This window comes from Euwallacea similis, chromosome 17 (assembly GCF_039881205.1).
Source record: "Euwallacea similis isolate ESF13 chromosome 17, ESF131.1, whole genome shotgun sequence".
NCBI classification, from domain to species: domain Eukaryota; kingdom Metazoa; phylum Arthropoda; class Insecta; order Coleoptera; family Curculionidae; genus Euwallacea; species Euwallacea similis.
The window spans coordinates 1,776,052-1,801,065 of record NC_089625.1 but is presented as its reverse complement, the minus strand read 5'-3'; the positions used below and the strand labels follow the sequence as shown (position 1 = coordinate 1,801,065).

The following is a 25,014-nucleotide window of genomic DNA, read 5'->3' as shown; positions in this document are numbered from 1 at the left end:
GACTTAGGGTAGTGAATTACAATATGTCAACATTGTAGACAAAAGTCGTCTTACTATTTTTCATCTATCAGCTTTTATGTTTATTCTAATTTTAACTAGTAAAATGCATATGGACTGAAAAATTAATACCCGACTCTGAAACACAAAGCAAAAACCGATATTCACGGGAATTCTTCAAGCTCCACGGTAATTGTGCATTGCTTAAAATTCAGTATTCTTTGTATCAACAATGCACTAACTACCAGAAGAAAAACGCTGGTCTTATTCTATAAATTAGTGCAAAAAACTATAAATTTAACTCAGCAATAGAAGATAAATCAAATTTGAAAAATAATAAAAAGGACAAGGTACGGAAAAACCTAGTCGTATAAGTGTAACAACGAATTTTAAGGAAATAATCTTTAATTGTGTTTTGCAATACCTATATTCATTAATATTTTATTTAATTTTTATAGAAGGAATTTTCAGGAGCAAAAGGAAACTTTTTTTAAAAACTCGAAAGGACAAATGAGAAATTTTGAGCGAGGTCCACTGTAAACAAATATATGTAAAATAGATTAATATATTAATAGCATAACAAAACTGTATATATATAAATCAAATGCCTATGGCGCAATAATAAAGTCTTCTCCTCATTAGATCATTAATATTTAACTTAATAATAAACTTTATTACCTAACGCAAACAATTGAAGAAAAAAAACATTCGTTGCTAAAACACAATAATTAATAAAATAATAAAACAAACTGATTATTTCTTAATTAATAGGTAGCATGGTAGCAGCTTATTTAATGCAGTGCTGGATTATTAGCTGAAGGAGAATTGATAAGAATAGTCCCTTTTGGTTATAATGAATTTATGAGAGGGAATGGCGTGTTCCAAGACAAAAATGGTAATTTAGGGCTGCAAGTGTCCATACAAACAGAAGGCAGTGACAATGTCAGATTAACAACGTCTTTATCCGCACTTTTTCATATTTTTCGGATGCCCGAATTTGCCATTATTGTTTATCGTTCGTATTAGGGATTCAAATAATATTTGTTCGTATGAAAATATTGCTCTTTGACCTCTTGTCTTACACGTATTTGGATTCCCCTTTAATTAAACTAAAAATGGAAATTTCTCTAATAGCATTTCCTAAGACTGTAAAAACAATATGTATAAATAATTGTATAAGTCTTTTTTTTTAATGGATGACTCGTTGGAATTTCATCGAAATATGGCTCAAAGTTCGATGATTTTAAAGCAAAATATGGTAAAATACAACCCACAAAAAAATCCCCAAAATGGTAGTGATATATGGTGATGTGTTTAAATAAAATAGTATTGTTATTACTAATACCGTTTTAAAACCTATTTCATCGTGCTTCATTGGCAAGCTGAATCGCATTAAACTAGGTTGACTGAAAGCGCGGGTTTGAGATTTACCGATTTATATGATTTCTACGGTACTTCAAGAAAGAAAAGTGATGATTAAAATTCCATTTTAAGAACCATTTAGTTGGTGAGCATCGGCCAGTTACCAGTGCCGGTACCCCCTGCCATTTCGTGCACCTTCTTGGCAACCTCTTCTGCCAATTTATCGCAGTCTTGTCTCGTGGCCGCTTCCGCGTAAACTCTTATTAAGTCTTCAGTTCCTAGAAATTTTTCAAAAACGCAAAATCGAGAGAAAACCAAATATTGACCAAAAACTACCTGAAGGTCGCACGAAAGATCTCCCCTTGGGGTACTTAGTAACAATGTTGTCAATTTCGTTTTGCAGGTCCTTTGGGGTCACGCATTTCCTTTCCGCGTCTGTTGTACTGATCACAGTTCGATCCTATGTTCAAACTCGAGACATAAAATACAAAATTACATACATTTAATGAAGTTACCTGCACCGTAACTTTAAGAAGTCTGTTTGGTAGATCTGTGTAGGCTTTCTCCCACTGCGTAATGTTCCAGCCTCTAGCATGCAATATCGTTTCCACCAACAACATGTCAGAAATAGCGTCCCCCACCGTTTCATTTATAATATCTATTAAGCTAATCAGCCTTAGGGTTGCGTCCTTTTGTTCGGGCGTTAAGCTTAAAGAACAGAAAGTTTTAATAGTGGGTGGTTATGGGATATACTGTCACTTACTTATTGGTTTGATAGGCATTTCGTATTTTGTCTTTGGCTTCTGGCTTAAAAATAACGGTGCCGTGGCCGTTGGCTTCGAAATACACTCCGATGTCGTATTCAAGGGCTTTGTGGTGCAACCACTTTACACCTGTAGGCACGCATGCCACCGGAACTTTCTGTACCAATTGAAATAGGTAATATTATGAAATTGTTATACGAGTAGTCTCTACGATACGACAATCGATTTGGCAATACGACAACACCAATGTTGAATTCACAAACCGGTTCATGCGTTTTTTTAAGATACACAGTATGTGCTTGAGTGAAAAAGTGATAATGCCTCAACACATTTTGCTGTACTACACTTTTAGTACCTAAGAAGTAAAATTGTTACCTTGCAGCTTAGGTATTACAAGTGATATTTTACAGCCTGTATTGTGTGATTAAAAGGCCACCTTTTTTGTTAATTAAAAAAAGAATGACAGTTCCATTTCAGAAAATTACTGTTACTTAAAAATGCATAATGAAATTATTTAACGCCTTACCAATTCATTAGTAATGTAATCAGTCGAAGCTCCGTTAGCGTAAGCAGTCTGAACTAGGCCCAAGTGCAGCTTCAATCCGGTCTTTTCCAAGACCTGCATTTAAGGTTCTAAAATGCGGGAAAAACTTGTGGTTTTGATTAAATACCTCTTTCAGGTAGCCAGCTATAAGGGTGGCGATACGGTCACCGTCCATGAGATGGAATTTCTGGTTCTCATCCAAGTAATAGTAGACTAATCTATCCGCGTCTCCGTCTACCGAACAACATCTCTGATTGGGCTCCTCAGGGAGGCCGGTAGGGAATTTCTGCTGGGACTTAACAAAATCGGCACCGCACTTAAATTTTTTTAATAAATAATCTTTTAGGAAAAAATTGAAATAAGTTTTTACCAAGTAATTTAGCTTGCCCGACCCAATAATCTCGTCATTGTACATGTCGATATTCAAACTATTCTCAAGGCCTTCCTTGAAGAACTTGATTTTCTTGGCTCCTACCCCGTTAGCACCATCATATAAAATCCTAGAATTTTGAACTAAAAAAATTGAAAATTTTGCTTGATAATTAACCCCTCACCTATTAGTATAATTGCCATTATTAAATTGACTACCTCGAACTTTTTTAAAGGCATTAGTCAGTTTCTTATAATATCCTTCTTCAGTAGGTTGGCCATAAGCCCTGTTAGTATTCTTACAGACGACGAAATAGTGCAATTGAGGCGTTGTAACTATCCCATAGTCAATAGGTTTTCCCCCCATAGCTAGAACTCCTACGTACAAATATAATTGCATAAATATTTTTTTTGACCACAGCGTACGTTCAAATAATAATAATATATGAAGGCTTTAGACACATATTTTAATCATCTTTGCGTAAATTGTTTACACAAATTGGATAAACAATTTTATTAAATTTCGAAGTTCATGACTGAATCACATGATTTTCACTTTGATAATAAATATAATTAATTCTCAATATATAACAGAAGACATACAAACCATCAATAACAGCTTTCCCTAAACTAGGACTACTGGGTCTCGTGTCTTTCCCCACGACAATTTCAGGCCTATCATTCATGTTCTGAACATCATATTCTTTAATAATGTCATTTATCACCGTTTCTAGTTTGTCGTCTCTATAATAAATTGGGAAATCTGCATATAAATCAACCAAAAAACCCAATTAAATCTATTGAAGTGTCCAGGCAACAGGATTAATTCTTATCGATGAGATTAATTGAATTATGCCTGAGATTAAAATGAGTGAAAGGTTGACTTCAGTGCCAATCACTATATAAAACATTCTCTATACAGAGTTGCCGTGGTATATTTTGTGTAAAGATCACTTACGCTACATTCACAATTTTAGTGGCCCATTTTTCCCAGCTTTGTTCTAACATTTCGCCCATGGGATCGATCAACTTCACTCCATTATCAGGCTCTGGATTGTGTGATGCTGTGATCATTACACCAATTACCGCTTAAAAACAAAGCAAAATAACAAGACTCTTTAAAGACAAACACCCTGTATAAATCAAAACAGGAGATGTAAAAATAAAATTACCTTTCTTTACTCTCGCCCGCAGAACTGCAAGCAGTCCCATTCTGTACGTGACATAATGCAAATTTGTTGCCCTGCAATGAAAGTAGAAATATATGTCTAAATTCACATTTGAGATGTTGAGAATGAAAATATGCAGGTTTAAATTGAAGGTTCCCTACGTTAAAAGAAAATTCCGCTTCTTTGGCAACACAGTGTTGGTTTTTTCGACGATTAGTTTAGAGATCTCAGTAACGGGCAGTGTAGAACAACAGTCGAGTAAGGAGGAGAAACATTTAAGTCTTAGGAGACCAATTTAAAACCACTCCCTTTTTTTTAAGTTCATGGCATGTCCATTCTTCAACGATAGCTAACAGATAATAGATTTTGCAACAGCGGTAACGCAATTGGTACCAGTAATCGCATGGCCGGCCTTAAGAGGTCTGGCGCCCTGGGTGAAATTTTTAATTACCGCCCTGCTACCTCCAAGAAAAACCGCCGACTAGAAAAGTTCTGGTCCACACTTCCAGGTCTGTCACTCTGGGTCGCCACCCATTCTTGCCCCCCTCTATAAGGCCGGATCTGAATAATCAGTACCAGTAACGCTATGCATGTGCGCTAAACGTTGCTGCAAATGTCATATATTAACTTTTTCAGCCATAATTTATATTTCTATTTTGACAATTACAGAATGATGCCCCGAAAATTAATATTTATTAATCGTAAACATGAAAAGGGTCAGCTTTCATGTTTCCAATGGTTCGATCTTTTATCGTAACGGTGACCGTAGAGGAACACGAAGGCCCACAAAGACTGTTTTCTTATCCGTTAGATAGTTGTTATGTAATAAGTTCAACGTAACCAGGAAAAAAATACCAATTTTTGAGAACTCTAACGTTGTCTTCAGTAAAACACGTTCATCAGATTTTTATAGGAGATGTGACTTAGTTACTTTTTTAATATGCAGCATAGTAGGTTGTGGCTTCTTAAAAAAAAACCCTTTCTATGATTTGAAATGACACCAAAAACTACATAGTTAATTTTCAGAATGGCAATCTTATAGTCATTTTTTTCCATTGAATGCCAAATTTTAGCATAATCAGTCAGATTCAATCATTTACTTATTTGTTATAAGGTAGAAATTGAGATGTTTGGCACACTGTTCAGAGTACACTATATTAAATTTAGCATTAAATTCTAAAAATTGTTGTAGGTTGCAATATTGTAAAACAGCTATATATGGTTATTTTGAAAGGGATCTTCTTAAGGAGATCATAGCCTACACTGTCTTCCATAAAAAATTTGCTTATATCATATCTTAAAAATGGCACATGTTAGAAAAAACTTTGATAAGAGCGTCTTAATAAGGGCAACATTTCCACAACTTTTATATTTACACTGTTTCCCCAACCCCAAAACCAATAATCACTTGATTAAATCGATTTAAAAGTAATGTAAAAGTAATGGGTCGATTTAAAAATAATGAAAGTTACTTTTCCTAAAATATCTAGTACCTAAGCCATGAACTTAAGAAAAGACTGTAACTAGACGAGATTCTTAACCAAGCATTCATCCTGAAGACATACAATTCAGTCAATAGATGTACTTTTTAAAAAGTTCTTAAAGGTCAAAGTAAAAACAAAGTGCAATATCCATTAAAATGTCATCAACCTCAAAGAGTGTATTGTACACTCCTTAGTTTGTTCACTAATGACATAAAATAACCTTGAGATAATTGATCAAGGCAGGGCCAGTAAAAGGCGTTTATTAAATTGTTTTAAATTAAAACCAAACATTCAATTTAATCGTCTATCAAACCAACGTAAATATAAGCAAATCTCACTGCATTTAATATGCTCTAGGTACATTCATGCAAATATATTGACTCATAGTGTAATATGATGCTATTTGGGTGGGATTAATTAATAAAATTCTTTGAAATATACAGGGTGTTTCCTAAATTTACGACGCAAACTTAAAAGGATATTCCTTGGGTGAAAATAAGAAAAACATGTAAATTCCATTTGTTCTAATTGCTTGAGTCATATTGAGTTTGTTCAAAAATGTGTCACAGCTAAGATGTTAATTTTAGTCTTAAAAACCAAATGAGATACACAAAAATAAAAAGGAAAAATCTACTGAGTGTTATTATTTTTTGTATAAAATTTAGATAGACCGGTTTTATAGCTGCATTTCTAAAATTCCTGGATAAATTCTGATATGTCTCAGACACCATCATATTAAATGGGGAGAATTTTTATTAAATTTTTCAATTTTTTTTTTAATAGTAAAAAAAACTTATTTTTTCTAAACTTCCTGTATCTTTTTCTATTCTAACATTCTGCATTTTGGAAATGAAAAGATTGTGGACATTTATTACACAAACTTTTTTTCTATTCTAACACCCATATATAGTTAAGAGACCCTGAGACTCTAGATTAACGCTTTTAAAGCTTTAAAGATACATATAAAAGTCATGTTATTACATTCATTTATAGCGATTTAAACGCATTTTGCTTTCCCCAATAAACCTTTATTAAATCAAACCCACTGGTTAAAGTACATTAATCAATTAATGGTTGGAATGTGGATAAACACTTGTGCATGTGTGCAAGCATTTTGGTTTTATTTTGAGATAAAATAAAATTAATAAACCAAACTTAAGATTTAAAAAAATAAAGGTAAAACTGTGGGAATGCTAGATTAGATAACTTCTAATTTAGATAAAGATGGTATGAAGGTTTCAAAAACAATTTAACATGAATGCTCGTCAAGGAGTTAAACGTGGCTCAAATAATATTGAAATTTAATTAATCAGGAATTAAAAACTGAACCCTTTGTATGATTTCTACGAATAGATGTCACATTAAAACTTCACATAATATAGAATTTATAACAAATAATTGCAAGGTTTCACGTTCCATCTGGTGTTTTTCTGCTTCAAAATGGAGTTCTAGAGACCAGGACAAGTTGGAGGGGCCCCCTTGGCGACCTAACCTAACTGCCTACCTTGTTCGGAATCCCGCAGTCCCGTAGGAGATATCACTTTTGATGGTCTTGGGATACATTTCTCTAGCGAAAGCATACACTGTCTTACACCTCGATTTATTATTGTTGTTATTGGCCATGGTGCACCTTACTTATATTTATTGTTAAAATATTAAAATTGGGATGGGGAAATGAATAATTGAAAGTTGTTGTTAAGGGGATATGGCGATTGGTCGCTTTGTATTTTTTTGACGTACACAGTCACAATAGCACTTGACAGCTTAGTTACCAGGTTGCCAAATCATTTTAGCTAGTAACACTAAATATATATTAATCCATTATGGCCGCTGGAAGGCAATAAAAAATTAATTAAAGTGAATTTTTTTAATTAAATTTTTTATTCCTGTATATGATCATTTTATATTTAAAAATCATGTTTTTGTGGCTTCTTTTAAATTTTGAATAAATTTAAAATAATACAAAGATACCAAATAATGATATTTGTAACCCAGTAGACATTTTTTCTTCAGTTTCTATCAACCTCATCATATGTTTTTGTTTACTCTATTATAATTTTATTGTTGTAAATACATAGATGCACAGAACGTTTATTAGTTAAGAATTTTGTCCCAATCATATAAGAGAGCTCCTTTAAAAATTCATCATGGGGAATCAGCAGGCAGCAATGCTTACCCCCATACATACTGTTGAATGGTACCTAAAGGAGCACCAGGAGATTACTTTTGATAAGAGGTAAGACAACAGAACTCAACAAATCTTCTAACTAATTGTTTTTTTCTAATTCTAGTTTAGGAAGCACTCGATTCCTAAAAGTTGCTCGAGTACACTCTCAAGAAGGACCTCTCGTAGCCAAACTTTTCATTGTAAGAGACCCCACCTTACCCTTGCAAGTCTACAAAGACCGTTTGGAGGAGATTAGAAAACTACTCTCTACCGCTGTTAATTGCTCTCCTTATCAGAGATTCATAATTACAGACAAAGCTGCTTTATTTATGCGAGAATATGTCAAATACAGTCTTTATGACAGAATTAGCACCCGTCCTTTTTTAACCGATATTGAAAAAAGGTAAGTTAGGATTTGTATAACACATGTTAATGATTATTATGATAAATATAGGTGGATTACATTTCAAATCTTATATGCCCTACACCAATGCCACAAAGTAGGAGTGTGTCATGGAGATATTAAATTAGAAAACATCACAGTTACATCCTGGAATTGGGTGATGTTAGTGGATTTTGCCTCATTTAAGCCCACATTTTTACCTATAGATAATCCTGGTGTGTTTATTTTCCAATACAATGAGCAGAAATGATGTAAAAACATTTCAGGAGATTATTCGTACTTCTTTGACACTTCTCGAAGGAGAACTTGTTATATAGCTCCAGAAAGATTTCTGAGTTCAGCAAATTTGGGCACCAGCAAAATGAGTGCTGTAATTTCTGAAACTTTGTGTGAATCTGGTGATCTGAACCCTTCAATGGACATATTTTCAGCAGGGTATGGTTTTTAATAGCCTAAATTCATTAAATAACTTGTTAGTTTATAGTTGTGCCTTATTAGAGCTTTGGAATGAGCTGCATTTCCCTTTTGACTATTCACAGTTACTGGCATATCGATCTGGAAAGTATTCTCCTCAAAAGCATCTCGATAGACTGGAGGATTTGAATCTACGTAATTTAATTGCCAGTATGATTGATCGGGTATGGAATGCTTTAAGTGTTTTTTTTTTCGAAATTAACACAACTCAACAGGAACCTGCTAAACGTCTTTCTGCAGAAGATTATCTGGACCTTTATCGTGGCACACTATTTCCTCAATATTTTTATACGTTTCTGCAGTCATACATGCTCATCTTCTCCAGCAATCCTATATTATCTGCTGATGAAAAGATCATCAGGCTAAAAGGAGACATTGCCAACATTTTCAAGGTTTTTATTTTATGTGTGCAAGTCATATTATACTATTTTTGTTTAGTTTTTGGGCCCAGTTAGAAAGTCTCCTGATGATCTGGATTCTGAGGATGAGGATGGGAATGAAAAACGAGATGTTGAGAAGTATGAGCAAAGAGGTGAATGCGAGGGCTTAGTGTTGATTACCTCTTTGGTTACTTCATGCATTCGAGGCCTTCATGAGTCACCATCGAAACTGTTTAGTTTGGAAATTTTATTGGAATTGGCTCAACATGCCAGTGATGAAACTATCCTTGACAGAATTCTTCCATACCTGGTATATTTCCTATATCTCCTCACATTCTTAATATCAATATGTCTTTTTTCTTGGGTAGATGTATTTGGCCCATGACAGCAACTCTAGAGTGAAAATCTTCACCATAAACACCATCACCAAGTGCTTAAATTTAGTGCAACGCCTGCCCAGATCGGATGCTAATGTTTTCCCTGAGTACATCCTACCAGAATTAGCCCAATTGGCCACTGATCCTAATGCCTGCGTGCGAGCTGCATATGCCAGGAACATCAACGATCTCGCTGAAATTGCCTTGAGGTATCTGGACCAGATCCAGAACATTTGGTACGGAGAAGAGGGGCTTGATAAAACGGACAATGAACACATGTTCAACTACGAGCTAGAATTGCAGGCATTGCAGGAAATGGTTCAACAGACGGTTAGCGCACTGTTGACCGACACACACAGTATAGTAAAACAGGCACTATTAAATAGTGGTATACACAAGCTGTGTATATTTTTTGGGAAAGCTATAGGTTAATTTAACTGATAAATTTTTTGGTTAGTAGATATACCTAATGTGCTTTCAGCTAATGACATCATTTTATCTCACATGATCACCTTTCTCAATGACAAAGAGGACACTCAGCTGCGAAAGGCCTTCTTTGATTCTATTGTGGGGGTCAGTTCATACATTGGATGGCATTGTTTAAGCATTCTCACGCCATTGTTATTGCTGGTAAGACTTTACTAATTTAAATAAATTAATCCGAACTTGACTATCTTAATCATGTTGAAGGGTCTGACAGATAGCTCAGAATTTGTCATAAGAAAAGCAATTATTGCCATGGCCTCTCTGACCGAATTTGACCTCGTTACAACCTCCGCATTGTGCGAACTAATAATTGAATGTTCCTACTTCCTGGTACACCCGAATTTATGGATAAGAGAGGCCGTATGTGGTTTCGTAGCCAAAGCTGGGCGAAAATTAAGCATTTTAGACGTACAGTGCAAGGTCATGCCTCATTTGCAGCTCTACATGAAACATAAACTTATACAAATTGACAAGTATGTTTGATGTTTGAGTTGATAAGTTGAGTATGAGATGAGTTTTAGGTCGGAGCTTCTGCTCGATTCACTGGTGTCTCCAATTCCTCGCGTTGTCTACGACAACGTAATAAAAGACAAAGATATCAGCCAGATAATGGAAGAATTGGCGGAAAGAAAACATACGCGAGATTGCATCAAATCAGGGATGACGCCGCATTATGATGGATTGAAACAAGTTTCCAATTTAAGGACTGTATGAGATTCTTTAATATTTGTATAACGAGTGTTCCAATTTAAAAAAAATTAATATAACAATACAAAAATCAAGAACCTTAAAAACAAATTATTAATTGCTTGGGACACCTAGTATAGCAGCATTGCTAACCATTAAATTTCGTAGCTCTTTAGTCGCTTGGAAGCAAATGGGATGACAGAAGAAGTGGAGGAATATCTGTTGAAAATGCGGGACCATTTACAAAAAATTCAGAAGCACCGAAGCAGTTTGGATGCTAAACTGAAGAAGTACGATGGGAAAACAGATATGGACAGCCATGGTGATGGCATCAGTGTTAGAAAGTTCACGTTCAGCGAGGCTAATAAGAGTGAATTCGTTAGGTCAGTTTCGCTGATCATCTTCGTTGGGTTTTTCATTATGTTTTATGTAGAGCTGAGCTGCCAAGGACAAGCACAATGGGCTCGGTCGATATCAACGTCCACTCGGACTGGAACTATGGATCTGAAGTATCGACGAGACAGTCGGAATCGACCAATAGTAGACCGTCCTCGCCTCCCCCTGACAACCAACTCACACAATTCGTGAGCACCACTACGGACGCGTCGAGTTTACATGAAAAAAGTTTCATACAGTGTAAGTAAGATAATTAAACTACGCAGAGAGCTGTAGAGCTAATATAGAGCCATATAGTTTTAATTAACATTTCCAGAATGTTAAAATCGTGTAAGTAATGTTATTTTTGTTGACATGTTTGAATATAAAAGTTACTTGTAATTATTTGTTTTGAATAAACGTTATTATCTATTTATCGATTCCCACATAGGTAAACCGTCTACCTGTCAAGTCGAACTCAACAAATTGAAGGCTATTCAACAGAACCACTACTACGAAGCGCTACGCAATCGAGAGTGGGCGGAACAGGCGGCCTGGAAACCACAGCTGCCACCCCCTGGGTGGCACCCTCGTGGTATTTTGGTGGCACACCTACACGAACACAAAGCCGCTGTTGTCAAACTGTGTCGAGTGTCTGACACTTCTTTCTTTGCTAGCGGTTCCACTGATGGAACTATTAGGTACGATAACAGAAATAATTACTTTCAGACTGTTATATTAGAACATTTCGCAGATTTTGGGATTGTTCTTCATTCGAAAACAACGGATTTGCAAATAGATCTAGACAGCAATTTAGATTGCCGAACACGTCACCTGCCACTGGATTGGCGGTGTGCGATGGCGGTCAGTCACTAGCCGCCTCTTGCCATAATGGGTGGATGGGCATTTTAAGGATAGATTCCACCAGTTCCAAGTGAGATTTAAACCATAGAAACCTCCAATATATTTTTTTAATACATTTTTTTCAATAGAATGAACGTACTTCAGCATAGACAGTTGGATCAATACGACGAAGGCCTAGCAGTAGATTTGCAATGTCTAGATCCAGGCACTCACAGCACTGTGGTCTATGCCACCTTATATGGGGATTTGGGTAATATTTCTGCGGTAGAAGTAAATTTTTAGATTGAATGATGAGTATTGTTGTAGTGGGTTGGGATTTGCGAGCACCAGGAGTGTCCTGGAGATTGTCTAATGGTGTACGGCAAGGGGTAATTACCACCTTTTGCTTGGATACCCATCAGAATTGGCTGGCCTTAGGCACCAGTGACGGAGTACACACTTTATGGGATTTGAGGTTTAGGTTGCCGATAACCACTATTTCATTGCCGACAAGTAAGTATTCATTATGAGAAATACAACCATAATTATTAGAAAAAACATTTGTGTACTATGAACAAATTTAGGCTAAATATAGTCACTGTATTGTGCATTGCCTTTATTTGCCACACAAACAAAATAAACATCTTTTTCGTAAACACTGATGTAGATCGGATTGATTTCGATTATACTCAGCCAATTCGACTAGTTAAAAAATCAGTAATTGGAGATTCATCTAAATTAGACTTGTCTTTCCGAAAACTTCTAACGACAAACAATAGTATTTTGAGGTGCTTGGGTGTCTTTACTGGGTTTTTGAGCACAATCTTTTGCAATAAAAAGACAGGGACGAAGTTGATTAAAAAAAGACAGATGGTTGGTACAATTGTAAATTTTAAAAAATCATAGTCCCAGTAAAGTGATCACGTTTGTTCATACGAATGCATTTTCTTCTTTTAAGGCGGTTCGGCGGTACGAATAAGAAAAGTGATCCCACATCCGACCGAAAATTCTTGGTTAATATCGAGTGTGCAGGGCAACAACGAAATTTCCATGTGGAATTTAGAAAGTGGTTCAAGGCAGAAAGTACTTTGGGGCAGCACCACTCCGCCCCTTTCTAAACTTAGCCATGTAACAAACCCTAACTCGCTTTATACCGTGAAATGGGCAATTTTAAACATTTTAGGCCAATCAACAGACCAGTCACAGTGTGTGCGCCATGTACGCCTCGTACGGCTGCATAGACAGATCTCCCTTTTTGTTGTCAGGAGGCACTGATCAAAGATTGAGGTTTTGGAATTTAGCCAGTCCATCTGAGAGCTATTTGGCTTTACCTGCAGCTGGAGATCCACTGGGCACCACCTTGTCCTATCGTAGTAGGTTAGTAGTTTTTCAAAATATCACCGAAAAGGAGGTTATACAGGTGTATTTCCCCAGGTTGATTGATGGGACTGATGTAGTTTATGAGGAATCCGCGAACACTTTACCAAAAGACAAGACTGAGGACGTACCCAGGGGTGGGCCGGAATCACCTCCTGCGGGGCACAAAGACTGCATTTCCGACATAATCTTGTGCAAAGGCAGTCAGTATTTTACCATAACCGCATCCAGGGATGGAGTTATTAAGGTTTCCAAATAGATGTGATCATTATTGAATAGTATATTAGAGAAAATTCTTTAAGATTTGTTCTTTCTGGGATCTTTGTCCAACAATACTTTCATCGGTGAAAAGATGTGTCGTTACATAAATTCAAAACAAAAATATATAAATACATTAGCACGGAAATTGCTTACTTATTCCTAATTTTTTAATAAATTAAAATATAATCATGTACGGCGAGTATGAAAGAGATTCAGTTGCAATAAATTGCAGAATTTATGAGGCCCATTAGTGCTAATTGCACAAAATGTATTCTTGTGTAGGTAGGTATAACATCAAATAATAATTAGATTAAGAATTTATGTACAGATAAGAGCCAAAGATATGTTTCTTTTCTAATCATTAAGATTATGAGAATGAGGGACTAATTTTTTGTTTCTTTTGTCTTTAAGGAGAAATTGCTATTTCATTTATTGTGGGTAAAAACAATTTATTTTGCTATTTTGCACCTCATGCATAAAAAACTGTTTGAACTAACTTTACTGTGCATTTAAGTTCACGTTTAACTTAAATTTAGGCCGACCTAGCTAATACCACAGATACTGGGGGATTACACCATGCGGTAACTTCTCAACTCAAAAAGTAGGTACCTTTGTTAAATGTAAATTAAAGATGACATACAACAAAGTAGAATGTTATAAAGTAAAGGCCTAATGTTTTTTTTTAATAACTTTTTTAAAAAAGCAATTACTTGTACGAACAATAGTATGGAGAAATCAATATCATTAATAGATAGTGGCATCTATTAATAATATTGATTTATTAGTAGATACTGGCCGAAAACCTATTTACGTTGAAAGTCAGTAACTCTACCGCAAAGTAATTAAAACGAAGGTAATAGTTAAACCGTACTAATTATTGTTTACAACATACACCGGAATTCAATAAAGAAAAGAGTTACTTTGAAATGTCCGAGACATGTTTTGGATCTGTTATCAGTACTCTGTAAGATGTTTGCTGCTAAATAGGAAATGGCTTAATTAATGCCCTGCGTTTATGATTGACATTTCTTCATTTTAAAAAATGAGCGGCTTTTCTAATGGTGGTTAATAAGTTTTATATTGATATTATTCTGAAATATTAGAAAGAGACTAGAAGAACTGTCTGAACATCGTATGTAATTAAATGTTATTAGTCGTATTCAGTAGGAGGATAAGGATATTCAACTTTGGACACGCCACAGTGTTAATATCTAACCGTGATCTTTTACAGGAAATTTCATCTTGATCACCTATAGCTCTGATAATATACAGATAGGATCTGATCTATACAAGAAAGAGTTTAAATAAGATCCATTATAGTATAGTAATAGAAATTATTTTAAAAAACCGTCAAGCAGGCGTTGATGTGTCACAGGATAAATTCACTTGTTAATCTGTTGTCAGTCAGTTGTTTGTTAGGCTTCGCGGTATTTTTGATTAACCTTCGTTTTAACTCACGAAAAAATAGGACAATTTTTAGTGAAACCTTAGTTGTTATTTTGGTTATTTCACTCTATATTTGCCTTTCCTCTAGATTAAAACTTGACTTTATTCTTCCTAATAATAATTTTGAATGCATGAAATTTTAATGCTTCCGCCATTGAACCGTTAAAAATTTGTGGCCACCAATGCGCCTTTAACATTTGAAAACTCATATGTGCAACTGTTTCTGTGTCGGTCCAGCCAGTTTAAGATGTCCACCGTCCAGTTCCTGCTGCTTTTGGTAAATATTTTTACTTTTTAATTAATATTTTAACCAAAATTAGTAATTAAGGAAACTTTAGATAAATTAGAACGCACGAGTCAAACATGATACTCGTCAAACTTTTTGAAATCTTATATTTTTAACATTTGGTATTGTAAAATAGTACAAAACATCTGAAGAAAAATTTGATATGGTAAAGTGTTACATTTACCTATAAACTCCAAAAACAACAATCATAAGTGCCCCTTTTAATTTAAACCACAAACTCATCTTAGCCAAATTTTCTATTCCCGTCACCCCATCTTGAATGGGGCACCATCCAACTGTGACGTTTTTGTTGGCTTGTCATAACCTATCCGTAAACTTCATAAAACAACAATCAGAAAGTCTTCTTTTAATTTAAGCCAAAGACCCATTTTACATCATCACATCATTTTGAGTGTTACACCACCCAATGGAATCTCCCTTTATTTAGAGTAAATTAAACAGAAAGAGCAAATAATTAAACCGTGACTTAACGTGAGAGATCAGGTTGTTCTATTTAGCATTGAAGTAGGAAGGCATTTTCGAATATTATTAGCATCAGCAACATTCACTTTCATCACAAAAGAAAAAATTATTTGTCACTTTCATTCACTAAAGCACAACTACATTAGTAAGGTATCTCATGAATCTTTGACTACATCACTACGCCGTGAATCTACTCCCTTCAGTGCGCAATTTTTCTCACGTTCAACCAAATCTGTACCTATTAATATTTCCTGGATCCTCATGTTGGATATCCTGGTCTTAGACGCACTATACAGGGTGTCCCAGATAAGGATGAACAGCATGGGGATCTTGGAAACGGTAATAGATACAAAATGGTTTAAATTGGGAAAAAGTTGGGCAATTTAAAGCAAATTAATAATCTGTTTTTATATCGACGAAATTCCGAATGGTTACGAAGATATCCGGAAAAAAACGAATTTGGCGGTTTTCGTTTTTTGCAAATAACTCTTATACGGTTATAGTTAGAGGAATAAAAGTTTTACATTATTAAAGCACTTTTTTGAGAACTGTTTAGCAGTGTTGCCAGTTTTCTTGTTACATCCTTACTTTCGGAGAAAAATGAGTAAACTTTTGATTTTCATATGGGCGTGATATCAATTATTTATATTTTCAAAATCGTCATAAAATTCCCTTTTCAGCCATGCATTACATTTAATATTTTTCTCAGAAACTCTATGAGTTATAGCCATTAAAGCATTTTTTGATAAGCATACCTATGCCTGGAAAATAATGGTGGTTTATTTGAACATTTGTTATAATTTGAGATTTTGATTCGATCCAAGTTTAGCCGCATTGTTGTTATTAAATACATAATTTGAAACAATTATTTTTTTAATTTTAGGGTGATACCAGTAATATATTTATACTTTTAAATAATGTTGACGTTTCCACAGCATTCATTTATTTAATGTGCACCATTACTATAAGTCAAAATCATGGCCTACTTATCAAAAAATGCTTTAATGGCTATAACTCATAGAGTTTCTGAGAAAAATATTAAATGTAATGCATGGCTGAAAAGGGAATTTTATGACGATTTTGAAAATATAAATAATTGATATCACGCCCATATGAAAATCAAAAGTTTACTCATTTTTCTCCGAAAGTAAGGATGTAACAAGAAAACTGGCAACACTGCTAAACAGTTCTCAAAAAAGTGCTTTAATAATGTAAAACTTTTATTCCTCTAACTATAACCGTATAAGAGTTATTTGCAAAAAACGAAAACCGCCAAATTCGTTTTTTTCCGGATATCTTCGTAACCATTCGGAATTTCGTCGATATAAAAACAGATTATTAATTTGCTTTAAATTGCCTAACTTTTTCCCAATTTAAACCATTTTGTATCTATTACCGTTTCCGAGATCCCCATGCTGTTCATCCTTATCTGGGACACCCTGTATATACTCAGCATAGCATGTAAAAATAAAATGGTATGTCAAAGTGGCAGATAATTAAATTTTTTAAAAAGAAATTGTGACTGGCGCAATAGAAAAGATTTAGCTAGGGTAAAAAGGTATCTGACTCCATGGAAAGTATCATCCTGTAGATTCTGGTAATCAGTTGATCTATCTAGTAGAGTAAACCTAAATTCATATCCTTATATTAACATTTCAATAAAAGATCTCAAAAATTGCCAGTTATAGACTAAATAAAAAAAAAAATTGAAACTTTGACACTCTGTATATCGAACACTGCAAACTTTCATTTAAGACAAATTTAGCCAAATTGTAGTATTTTTTCAGAAATAATATGTGGATGAAGTTTAACCTATTAGGTGGGACCACTAGGTATATATAATTTTCTTTAATCAGAGACATGTGTCTCCAACACGCCATCCACTGAAATTTTTATATTTTTTCAAGAACTACAAACTTACAATTAAGTTATTAAATTAAGGTCTCTTTATCTGGATTCGGGTTTGTTTTTTGGCGGTTTAAAGGCCTTCATCTTCTTGGTCTTATTCTTGCCTTGAGCCTGGAAACTCTGCCAGCTATTTACTCTATTTTGCCTTGATTCCTACAATTTAATGCCTCACAACATCTGCCTTCTATTAAGTCCCAATCCCTCAAACCTCAAAATTCTTTTGCCACTCCTTCTCCACTTTGGCCTTCTCCTCATCCTCAATCTCTTGTTCTCTCTTGCGTTTCCTTTCCTCCATGTCGCGCCCCGCTAAGTCACGTCGTTTCCTTTCCAGATCTGCAAACAGTTTCATTGTCAAAACATAAACAGCGTGTTTGTATTTTTCGGGATCGTCCTCCGGAACCCCGCTTTTCCCTTCTTTTTTGGCTTTTTTACGCTTCTCTGCCAACTAGAACGTTCATGTTTAATCTAATCTAGAAACCGACCCAACTGCATGAAATGTTAAGGCTACAATACCATCAGATCTGTGCGTCCAACAGCCTCCTCAATAATATCCATGCATTTCTTCCGAGTGTCATCACTTTCTAATGTTTTCCATGCCTTGTTTACAGCCTCAAAGGCTTGCTGGGCTCTGTCTGGATCATCCTGGTTTTTGTCAGGATGCACTAAAACCTCTATGTTTCCCAACAAATCTCAGAGCCGGGAATTCTCACCCAATATTGAAAGTCTTCTGTATTTCTTCTTAATCTCTTCTAAAGGGGTGTCAGGTTCGACTTGAAGCACATCAAAAGGATTAAGATTTCTGTATGTGGCCCCTGGTCGAAGCAGCCTTTCAATCTGCTGCTTCGGAGTCAGGACCGAGTCTCGTTTCTCGATCTCCTTCACCTGGAAAGTATCTTTACAAAGAGGGTGTGAGGGTTGTTTAGAACCAGCACTTACTTCATTGTAAAATGAATCAAATCTATCGTCTGGATTGGAACTAGTGCCCGACGTCATGTTCTCTCAGGCAATTTTGTATGCAATATTGAAAATAATGTTAAAACTTCTTAAATTAAATGTTACAACTAACCAGAACTCATGTAATTCGGAGGATTTTCCCTAATATTTGTTATTGTGTCATTGTATTGTTTTCATTTTAAAAAATGGATTGGATGTTCTCACATTTTTGATTTCTGTCAGAATTTATATGACAGGGCTTCCTTTTATTACTAGAGCAACGTGAATGGCAACGTTGGATGGCCGCTTCATCTAAAAAATCCTCAATCTCAGATAATATATCTGACACTTCGTGAACTTATTGCAATGAGTAATTTTATATTTTAGGTTTTTTCAACAATAACCTGTGCTTCTACCAGTTTCTCAAATCTATTAATGATATTATTAATACACACTGATTTAAAAAAATGGGAAATTATTGGATGCGAGGAATGTTTACATCTACTTGTAAATGGAAAAGCTATATGCATGTCAGTCCCTCTTGCTTTATTGCTTCATGAGTGATTCAAAGAATAATTTCACATTTTCCAAGAACATCGTTGCATGTTTGTTGGGGGCTCTAAAGCATTTCTATTTTCAATATATCATATTAATGGTCTATTAATGAAGAATCCTATATTTTCTCGATATCGTATCAACACTTCTATATCGATAGTTCGAACTTTTAGGATCGATGTTCTTGAATTTTCTGGGTATTGTAGTATTCGTAGTTCGTCTTCTAGCAAGTTCGAAATAAATTGGATCATGTGATGAACTTTGGACTGCGGGAATTCCAGTGTAAATTTGTTTACATCTAGTAATTTGATTGTGTAACATAGCTGAGGAAAACAAAATTCCTTCATAAAGAATTTGAAAAAGAAAAACTTTCTACTTTATTTTAAAGATTGTTTTTGAACTTTGGGAAATAAGAAGACCGGTTTTTTCAACCAAAGATGTTTATTAATAATACAAAACCCTGAAATATAAAAAAATCCAGTAGAAGGAAAATGCAGAAAGGGAGCCTCCTAAAACTTAACCCTGTTTATTAAAATTTATAGTTTTTTGTGCTTCTCATTATTAATAATTAAAGAGGCAGCATTAGTCCCATCTTAGTACAATGTTAACTGAAAAATTAAAAATATATATTATTGTAGGTCTATTAATTAGAAGAACCAATTTGAGAGCATTTTTTAAATAGGTCTTTAAGAAAACAGTGTTAATTTCAAAAAGAAACTAAAGATTTAAATATAATCAGTCTTTTATATGAAACAATCTACTAAGAAATACATATGTACAATATGGTACCATATTATGAAAAATAAGATGCATTTTTTTTAGATATTTTTCTTTTAAGAAACTAACATTTAAAACCTACTACAGCCTAGATTAAAGCTCATAAGTACGTCCAACACAGACTAAAAATATAAATATTTGCCTGGCAAAAGTTTATATTTTCTTTAATGTGAAATATTCCATTGATAGTATATGTATATATTTAATAGGAATAACATATGCAGGAGAGTAATATTTACTACAGTAAATTAAAAAATGCTCTCCACACACACACACACACACACATAAAATACATAAAAAAGTACCTGTATTCTTAAATAATGATGGTGAAGTAGGTATAGGGGAGGGCATGACGTCTCAAGTCCCTCCTAAATATCTCTTCATTTCTCAACAATTCACAACATTTCCTAAAAATTTAAACTTTAAAAATAAAACCAAACTGGCACTTCCATTAAATGTCAACTAAATGGTTTCAACCATTTAGTCTGACTTGAAACGACACAGAAATTTTGTGTACAACATCTAGCAAACCACAGCCACAAATTCATTTAAATCACTTTCCACTTCATTTCCTTGCCCAGCCTTGCAAAGCTTTATCACTACAGGAGGGACAAAACTCCAAGGAAACTTTATTCTTTGATACATGCAGGCACACTCCGACATCCTCTTCTTCTTTGACTTTAACTCCTAATTCAGTTTTTATGGGTGCTGCCAGAGGAATCATTGGAGAATCCAAAGCTCTTTCATCAATTATATCCAGCAATTCTCCACTTTCCATTTCAATAGGAATGTCTATGTCTAGTAAAAGACCATCATTGTTCAGCTCATCAAATTCTGAACTTCCATAGTAAGAGTCTGTGGATTCTGGCGTAGGGTAGTTTTCATATGGTTTATTTAAGTTGGTTTCTTCCCAAGGATGCCTAGTGATGTCAAATTTAGTGTTAAAAGTTTTTGCTTTAGTTATTTCTGGAACAGTTTTTTCAGCTATGGGAACATCTCTAGCAGTTCTAAAGGATTTTTCTTCAATTGAAGAGGACACAGGCATGCCAGTACTTGAATTAATGGCCTTAATAAGTTTGCCAATGCCCTCGCTGTTGGCCAGAATGCTCTTCAAATACTTCACTTCATTTCTCAGCTCCTCAATAGTGCTGGATTGGCTGTTAACACTATGAGACAGCTTTTTATTCTCATTTCTCAAACTAGCCAGTTGTTCCTCTAGGCTGGTAATATACATTTTTTTCTTGAGACGATTCTCTCTGGCCATGAGGGCATTTTTGGAGAAGCATTTAGGGGTTCTGGTGGGCTTCCTTGGTGGCTTTATCTATAGAGAATTGAAACTGTTAGATACCTCTGACATCGAAGAATTGGTGGTCGTATTTAGTACCTGATTGTTTGGTAAATATTCCATGTCTGCGGTCTCGTCATCCGTCGTGCTCTCCGACACGTAGCGATTTCTGTTGGAAACCATTCTGCTTACAGGCTTCTGAAAAATTACTAACACTTTGCGTACACTTCAATTTTTGTTTCACCACTTGTTAATACTTTATTAACAGAGAAATTCGAAGAAATGTTTCAAAATAAAAACAATTCTAAGTAACTTCACTCAATAACCTTGCATGTTTCGCTTTAGAATAACTTTGTTTTGCTTTCGAACTAGCTTTTATAAGCTCCCCTCCGAGTTGTTCGAATGAATTACAAACAGTTTCGAAAGTGCTAGAATTAGCTGGAGAAAAAATATCGATTTAATTTCTGTCAATATCGATATGTAACTAGATGTATACAATGTGGACTATGTAGAAAATGTTGCTTCGAATGAGTTTATTGCAATTTCTAGTTGTCCTTGTATTTTTCTAATCATTTTCTTAGTATTTCGACAACTTTTGGCCATAATTATTTTCAATTACAACAACAAATACTCTCCAATCCAGTGCTATTTACTAAAGAAATGTTAGACAATCTTTGAAAGAACAATCGAAACTTATCTCATATTCCATATTATCCGGGACATTCCTTCTAAAGTGCTTTCGATTTTAATCTGGAAAACATATCCTGAGAATTATATGAAGGAGCTGAAACCACATCATTGAACCCCACGTAAACTAGCTGACTAATGGATTTAAAAATGTTATATAGTAAAAAGAAAACCACGGGACGTAACGCCCTATTTTCAATATAATGTAATACCCTTATGGCTCCAAATTCATGAGATTTTTGTGTCGACTTTCGCACGATACAAATATGTAAGATAAGTAACTACAGGCGTATTATAATTGGTATTTTGTTGTAGCCCTGAGATAAATATAAATAAATATGTTTATAATGAATACATGACTATTTGCCAAATATATTTTTTTAAGGAAAAATATGAAAAAGAACTCGTGTAATAAATAAGCATTATGTAAGCGGCTGAAGTTAGAACAAATAATTTAAAAATAACTATAAAACTTTATATGATCAGATATCATGCAGGGTGTCAATTTGAAAACTTCCCACCCCTATTTCGAAACGAAAAAGATTTTTTAGAAATCGCCGGAACGTGTCGATTTTGTTATCGAGAGGGAACAATTTGTATGTAGAATTCACTGCGCCTCTTGCAACCCTCTACCCCCTACAACCACTGTCTCAAATATCTTAAGTGATAAAGGGGGTTAAACGATATATCATTGTAAACGGTTTTTCATTCTCTACATTTTGGTATTGCATTTGTTAATTTTTTTCAGGTATCATAAAATATTGAATGTTTTTGTGTTTCAGGTTTCATCTGTTTACGCCCCTGCTTCGAGACTAAATTAATTCAAAACCTGTTTCAAAGATTTTCAAAAGTTTTTCAGGAACTAATATTGATTTTTTTGTACTTCCAATTTCAACTGTGTGTTAAGTCTTAAAGGTGTCTGTGACTCATATTAGAATTAGGATTTCGATAATTAAAAATTTCCGCTGTTCTTCATGCGCATCCTCCTTGATCTCTATAAATAAAAATAATTTCAGTTCTTTACTGAATTGTGTATACCATTTTTAAAATTACTTACAATAACACGAATTATCGCAATAAGTTTGAACTAATTTGAATACCTATTAACTTCGACCAGTACAATACGTAAGTAAATATTTTCCATGCAAGATAATATAAAAATTTATCGAAATGGCATTCCATTGCAAACAAAAATAAACAATAAAAAAATTCATTTTCTACTTATGTACTAGATGGGTCCTTTTGAGTATTGAGAAAATTTATTAGATTGATAAACGTTTCTTTCAATGATTAATGAATCTTTTCTTTTGATGGTAAATTGATGTATTACCACAATTATCTAATCATAAAATGTGTTTGAATAAAAAATCTTAGTTTTAACATGATCAAAACAATAACAGAAAACTGATTTTAGAATTATCAGACGTCTAACTTGATAACGTAACTGTCGAACGTAACAAATGCGATACCAAAATGCAAATAATGAAAAGCCTTTTAAAATGATGTATAACTTAACCCCCTTTAGAATTTAAGATATTTGAGAAGGTGGTTGTAAGAAGTAAAGGGTTGAAAGAGGTATAGTCAAATCTACATAAAAATTGATCCCTCTCATTAACAAAATCGATGTGTTTCGGCGTTTTTTAAAAATCTTTCTAGTTTGAAGAGGGGGGGGGGGGGGGGTGTTTTGTTGTTAAGTTTTCAAATTAATACCTTGTATAGTGATCCATAGCTTAATGGATTTATTAAAAAAATTAAAATGTTACAAATATAAAACATTTGTATTTTTAATAGTTAAAAAATCAAGTTTAAGACAAAGTTATCATTTTTAAATGGAATACTCTGTATATTTTTCCTCACTTCAAGAACATATCCTTTTATGTGTTTCTGATTGGTTCTTTAGTTACTTTTTCAATTTAAAGTAAATTTCTCGAGATCTGTTGCATTTGGATATAAGACATGGTACATGAAACACACTTAGAATTTTGTGTAGAATTCAAAAATTAAATAATAAATAGGTGTTTCCATTTGAAAAAAAAAGGTCATATCTAATTTTTGGACTACCCTGTATACATGAATTTATCATCAAAAAAACCCCAAGAAAAAATTAAAATTAACATGTCTGACGATTTTGGCTGCATATGATAGCACCTTAATTATATGAACTGTTCCATTCAAAACTTTCACACTGTATAATATTTAGTCATACTCTTTCTGATTATTCAATAATATGGAAGTATAGGAGTGTCACATAAAAAAGACATAATTTGTTTAAAAAATTTTCATTTGTAAAAGCTTTGTACTCAATTTTGTGTTATAAAAATTTAATTAAAAACATATATATTCTGTATTTAAGACTTTTTGGTATCTTTTCAATTAAGTCCTACAGCTCAGTGGTCAATATATAATAGATGACTTTGTACATTGCTTCAGCTATTGTAATGTTGCAGTTTCTTTTGAAATTTTTCCATAAATGTCCAGAATATTTTCTTTCCTTCTCCTACGTTTCCGATCAAAACTTTTTCCTTTTGCTGTTGATTTTCCCACTTTATTTTTGCCCAATTGTTGTAAAGTCTGCTCCTTTTTCTCCTTATCTTTTTGAATTTTTTTATCCATTAATAACTCTTTGTAGTTTTTGCATTTATTTTTTGGAGGTTTTGCTCCTGATTAAAAAATGAAGAAAAAATTCTGTTAAAATCAATTTGCTCCATAATAAAAAATATCATAATGAATATCTAAACTCACCTAATTTGATCAGCTGCTGTATCTTAGCTTCCTCTTTCTTAACTGAATTGAATCCTGACATCCCAAACTTAACAACCTCATGCTTTGCTTTTTGTAAGTTGAAAGCCAATTCCTGGCTTATATTGGAGACTTCTTTATGTAGGGATTCAATTGGAATTTTGGTTTTAGCTTTACGAGATGTGAAATCCACTTGTTCGTAGTTCGCTGCTGCATTTTTCTTTAGAAGTGAGGCTCGGGTGGGCACGAAATCTGTTGCCATGTGGAGTTAAGTTTGAATTTGTAATAACTATGTATCGGGAGCTTAAATGAAAATAAGGCTTCTGTGTGAGCTTTTCATTAATAAAATAACAAATATTGTTTTCAATTTGTTTTTAAAATGAAATGTGAAGAAAG

At 34.1% G+C, this 25,014-nt stretch overlaps 5 protein-coding genes across 5 annotated transcripts; 1 reads left to right on the top strand and 4 right to left on the bottom strand.

The window, feature by feature from the left end:
- Window positions 1-548: 548 nt before the first annotated feature.
- On the bottom strand, window positions 549-7,426 carry nst (phosphoglucomutase 3-like protein nst). Its single transcript, XM_066398232.1, has 12 exons — window positions 7,194-7,426; window positions 4,209-4,279; window positions 3,995-4,124; window positions 3,644-3,780; window positions 3,222-3,414; window positions 3,038-3,167; window positions 2,795-2,983; window positions 2,650-2,742; window positions 2,123-2,280; window positions 1,875-2,067; window positions 1,696-1,819; window positions 549-1,637 (listed from the first exon to the last, which is right to left on the bottom strand). The coding sequence occupies exons 1-12, from the start codon at window positions 7,310-7,312 to the stop codon at window positions 1,498-1,500; spliced, it is 1,677 nt and encodes a 558-aa protein (XP_066254329.1). The 5' UTR covers window positions 7,313-7,426; the 3' UTR covers window positions 549-1,497.
- A 338-nt stretch (window positions 7,427-7,764) lies between these two features.
- Window positions 7,765-13,954, top strand: Vps15 (vacuolar protein sorting 15). The gene is made up of 20 exons (XM_066398435.1): window positions 7,765-7,925; window positions 7,981-8,259; window positions 8,311-8,474; window positions 8,526-8,694; window positions 8,744-8,897; window positions 8,949-9,125; window positions 9,172-9,423; window positions 9,482-9,917; window positions 9,972-10,120; window positions 10,181-10,449; window positions 10,498-10,684; window positions 10,832-11,046; window positions 11,097-11,299; window positions 11,490-11,739; window positions 11,793-11,972; window positions 12,031-12,152; window positions 12,209-12,394; window positions 12,840-13,009; window positions 13,065-13,258; window positions 13,316-13,954. Exons 1-20 carry the CDS (start codon window positions 7,837-7,839, stop codon window positions 13,515-13,517), a joined length of 4,047 nt encoding a protein of 1,348 aa, XP_066254532.1. The 5' UTR covers window positions 7,765-7,836; the 3' UTR covers window positions 13,518-13,954.
- Window positions 13,955-17,613: 3,659 nt separating this feature from the next.
- LOC136414250 (dnaJ homolog subfamily C member 8) lies at window positions 17,614-18,807 on the bottom strand. The gene is made up of 5 exons (XM_066398156.1): window positions 18,579-18,807; window positions 18,353-18,524; window positions 18,156-18,304; window positions 17,851-18,087; window positions 17,614-17,795 (listed from the first exon to the last, which is right to left on the bottom strand). The coding sequence occupies exons 1-5, from the start codon at window positions 18,633-18,635 to the stop codon at window positions 17,682-17,684; spliced, it is 729 nt and encodes a 242-aa protein (XP_066254253.1). The 5' UTR covers window positions 18,636-18,807; the 3' UTR covers window positions 17,614-17,681.
- A 1,618-nt stretch (window positions 18,808-20,425) lies between these two features.
- Window positions 20,426-21,513, bottom strand: LOC136414493 (CREB/ATF bZIP transcription factor-like). Its single transcript, XM_066398542.1, has 2 exons — window positions 21,292-21,513; window positions 20,426-21,228 (listed from the first exon to the last, which is right to left on the bottom strand). Exons 1-2 carry the CDS (start codon window positions 21,373-21,375, stop codon window positions 20,473-20,475), a joined length of 840 nt encoding a protein of 279 aa, XP_066254639.1. The 5' UTR covers window positions 21,376-21,513; the 3' UTR covers window positions 20,426-20,472.
- Window positions 21,514-24,224: 2,711 nt separating this feature from the next.
- LOC136414282 (uncharacterized protein C1orf131 homolog) lies at window positions 24,225-25,014 on the bottom strand. The gene is made up of 2 exons (XM_066398204.1): window positions 24,622-25,014; window positions 24,225-24,539 (listed from the first exon to the last, which is right to left on the bottom strand). The coding sequence occupies exons 1-2, from the start codon at window positions 24,878-24,880 to the stop codon at window positions 24,310-24,312; spliced, it is 489 nt and encodes a 162-aa protein (XP_066254301.1). The 5' UTR covers window positions 24,881-25,014; the 3' UTR covers window positions 24,225-24,309.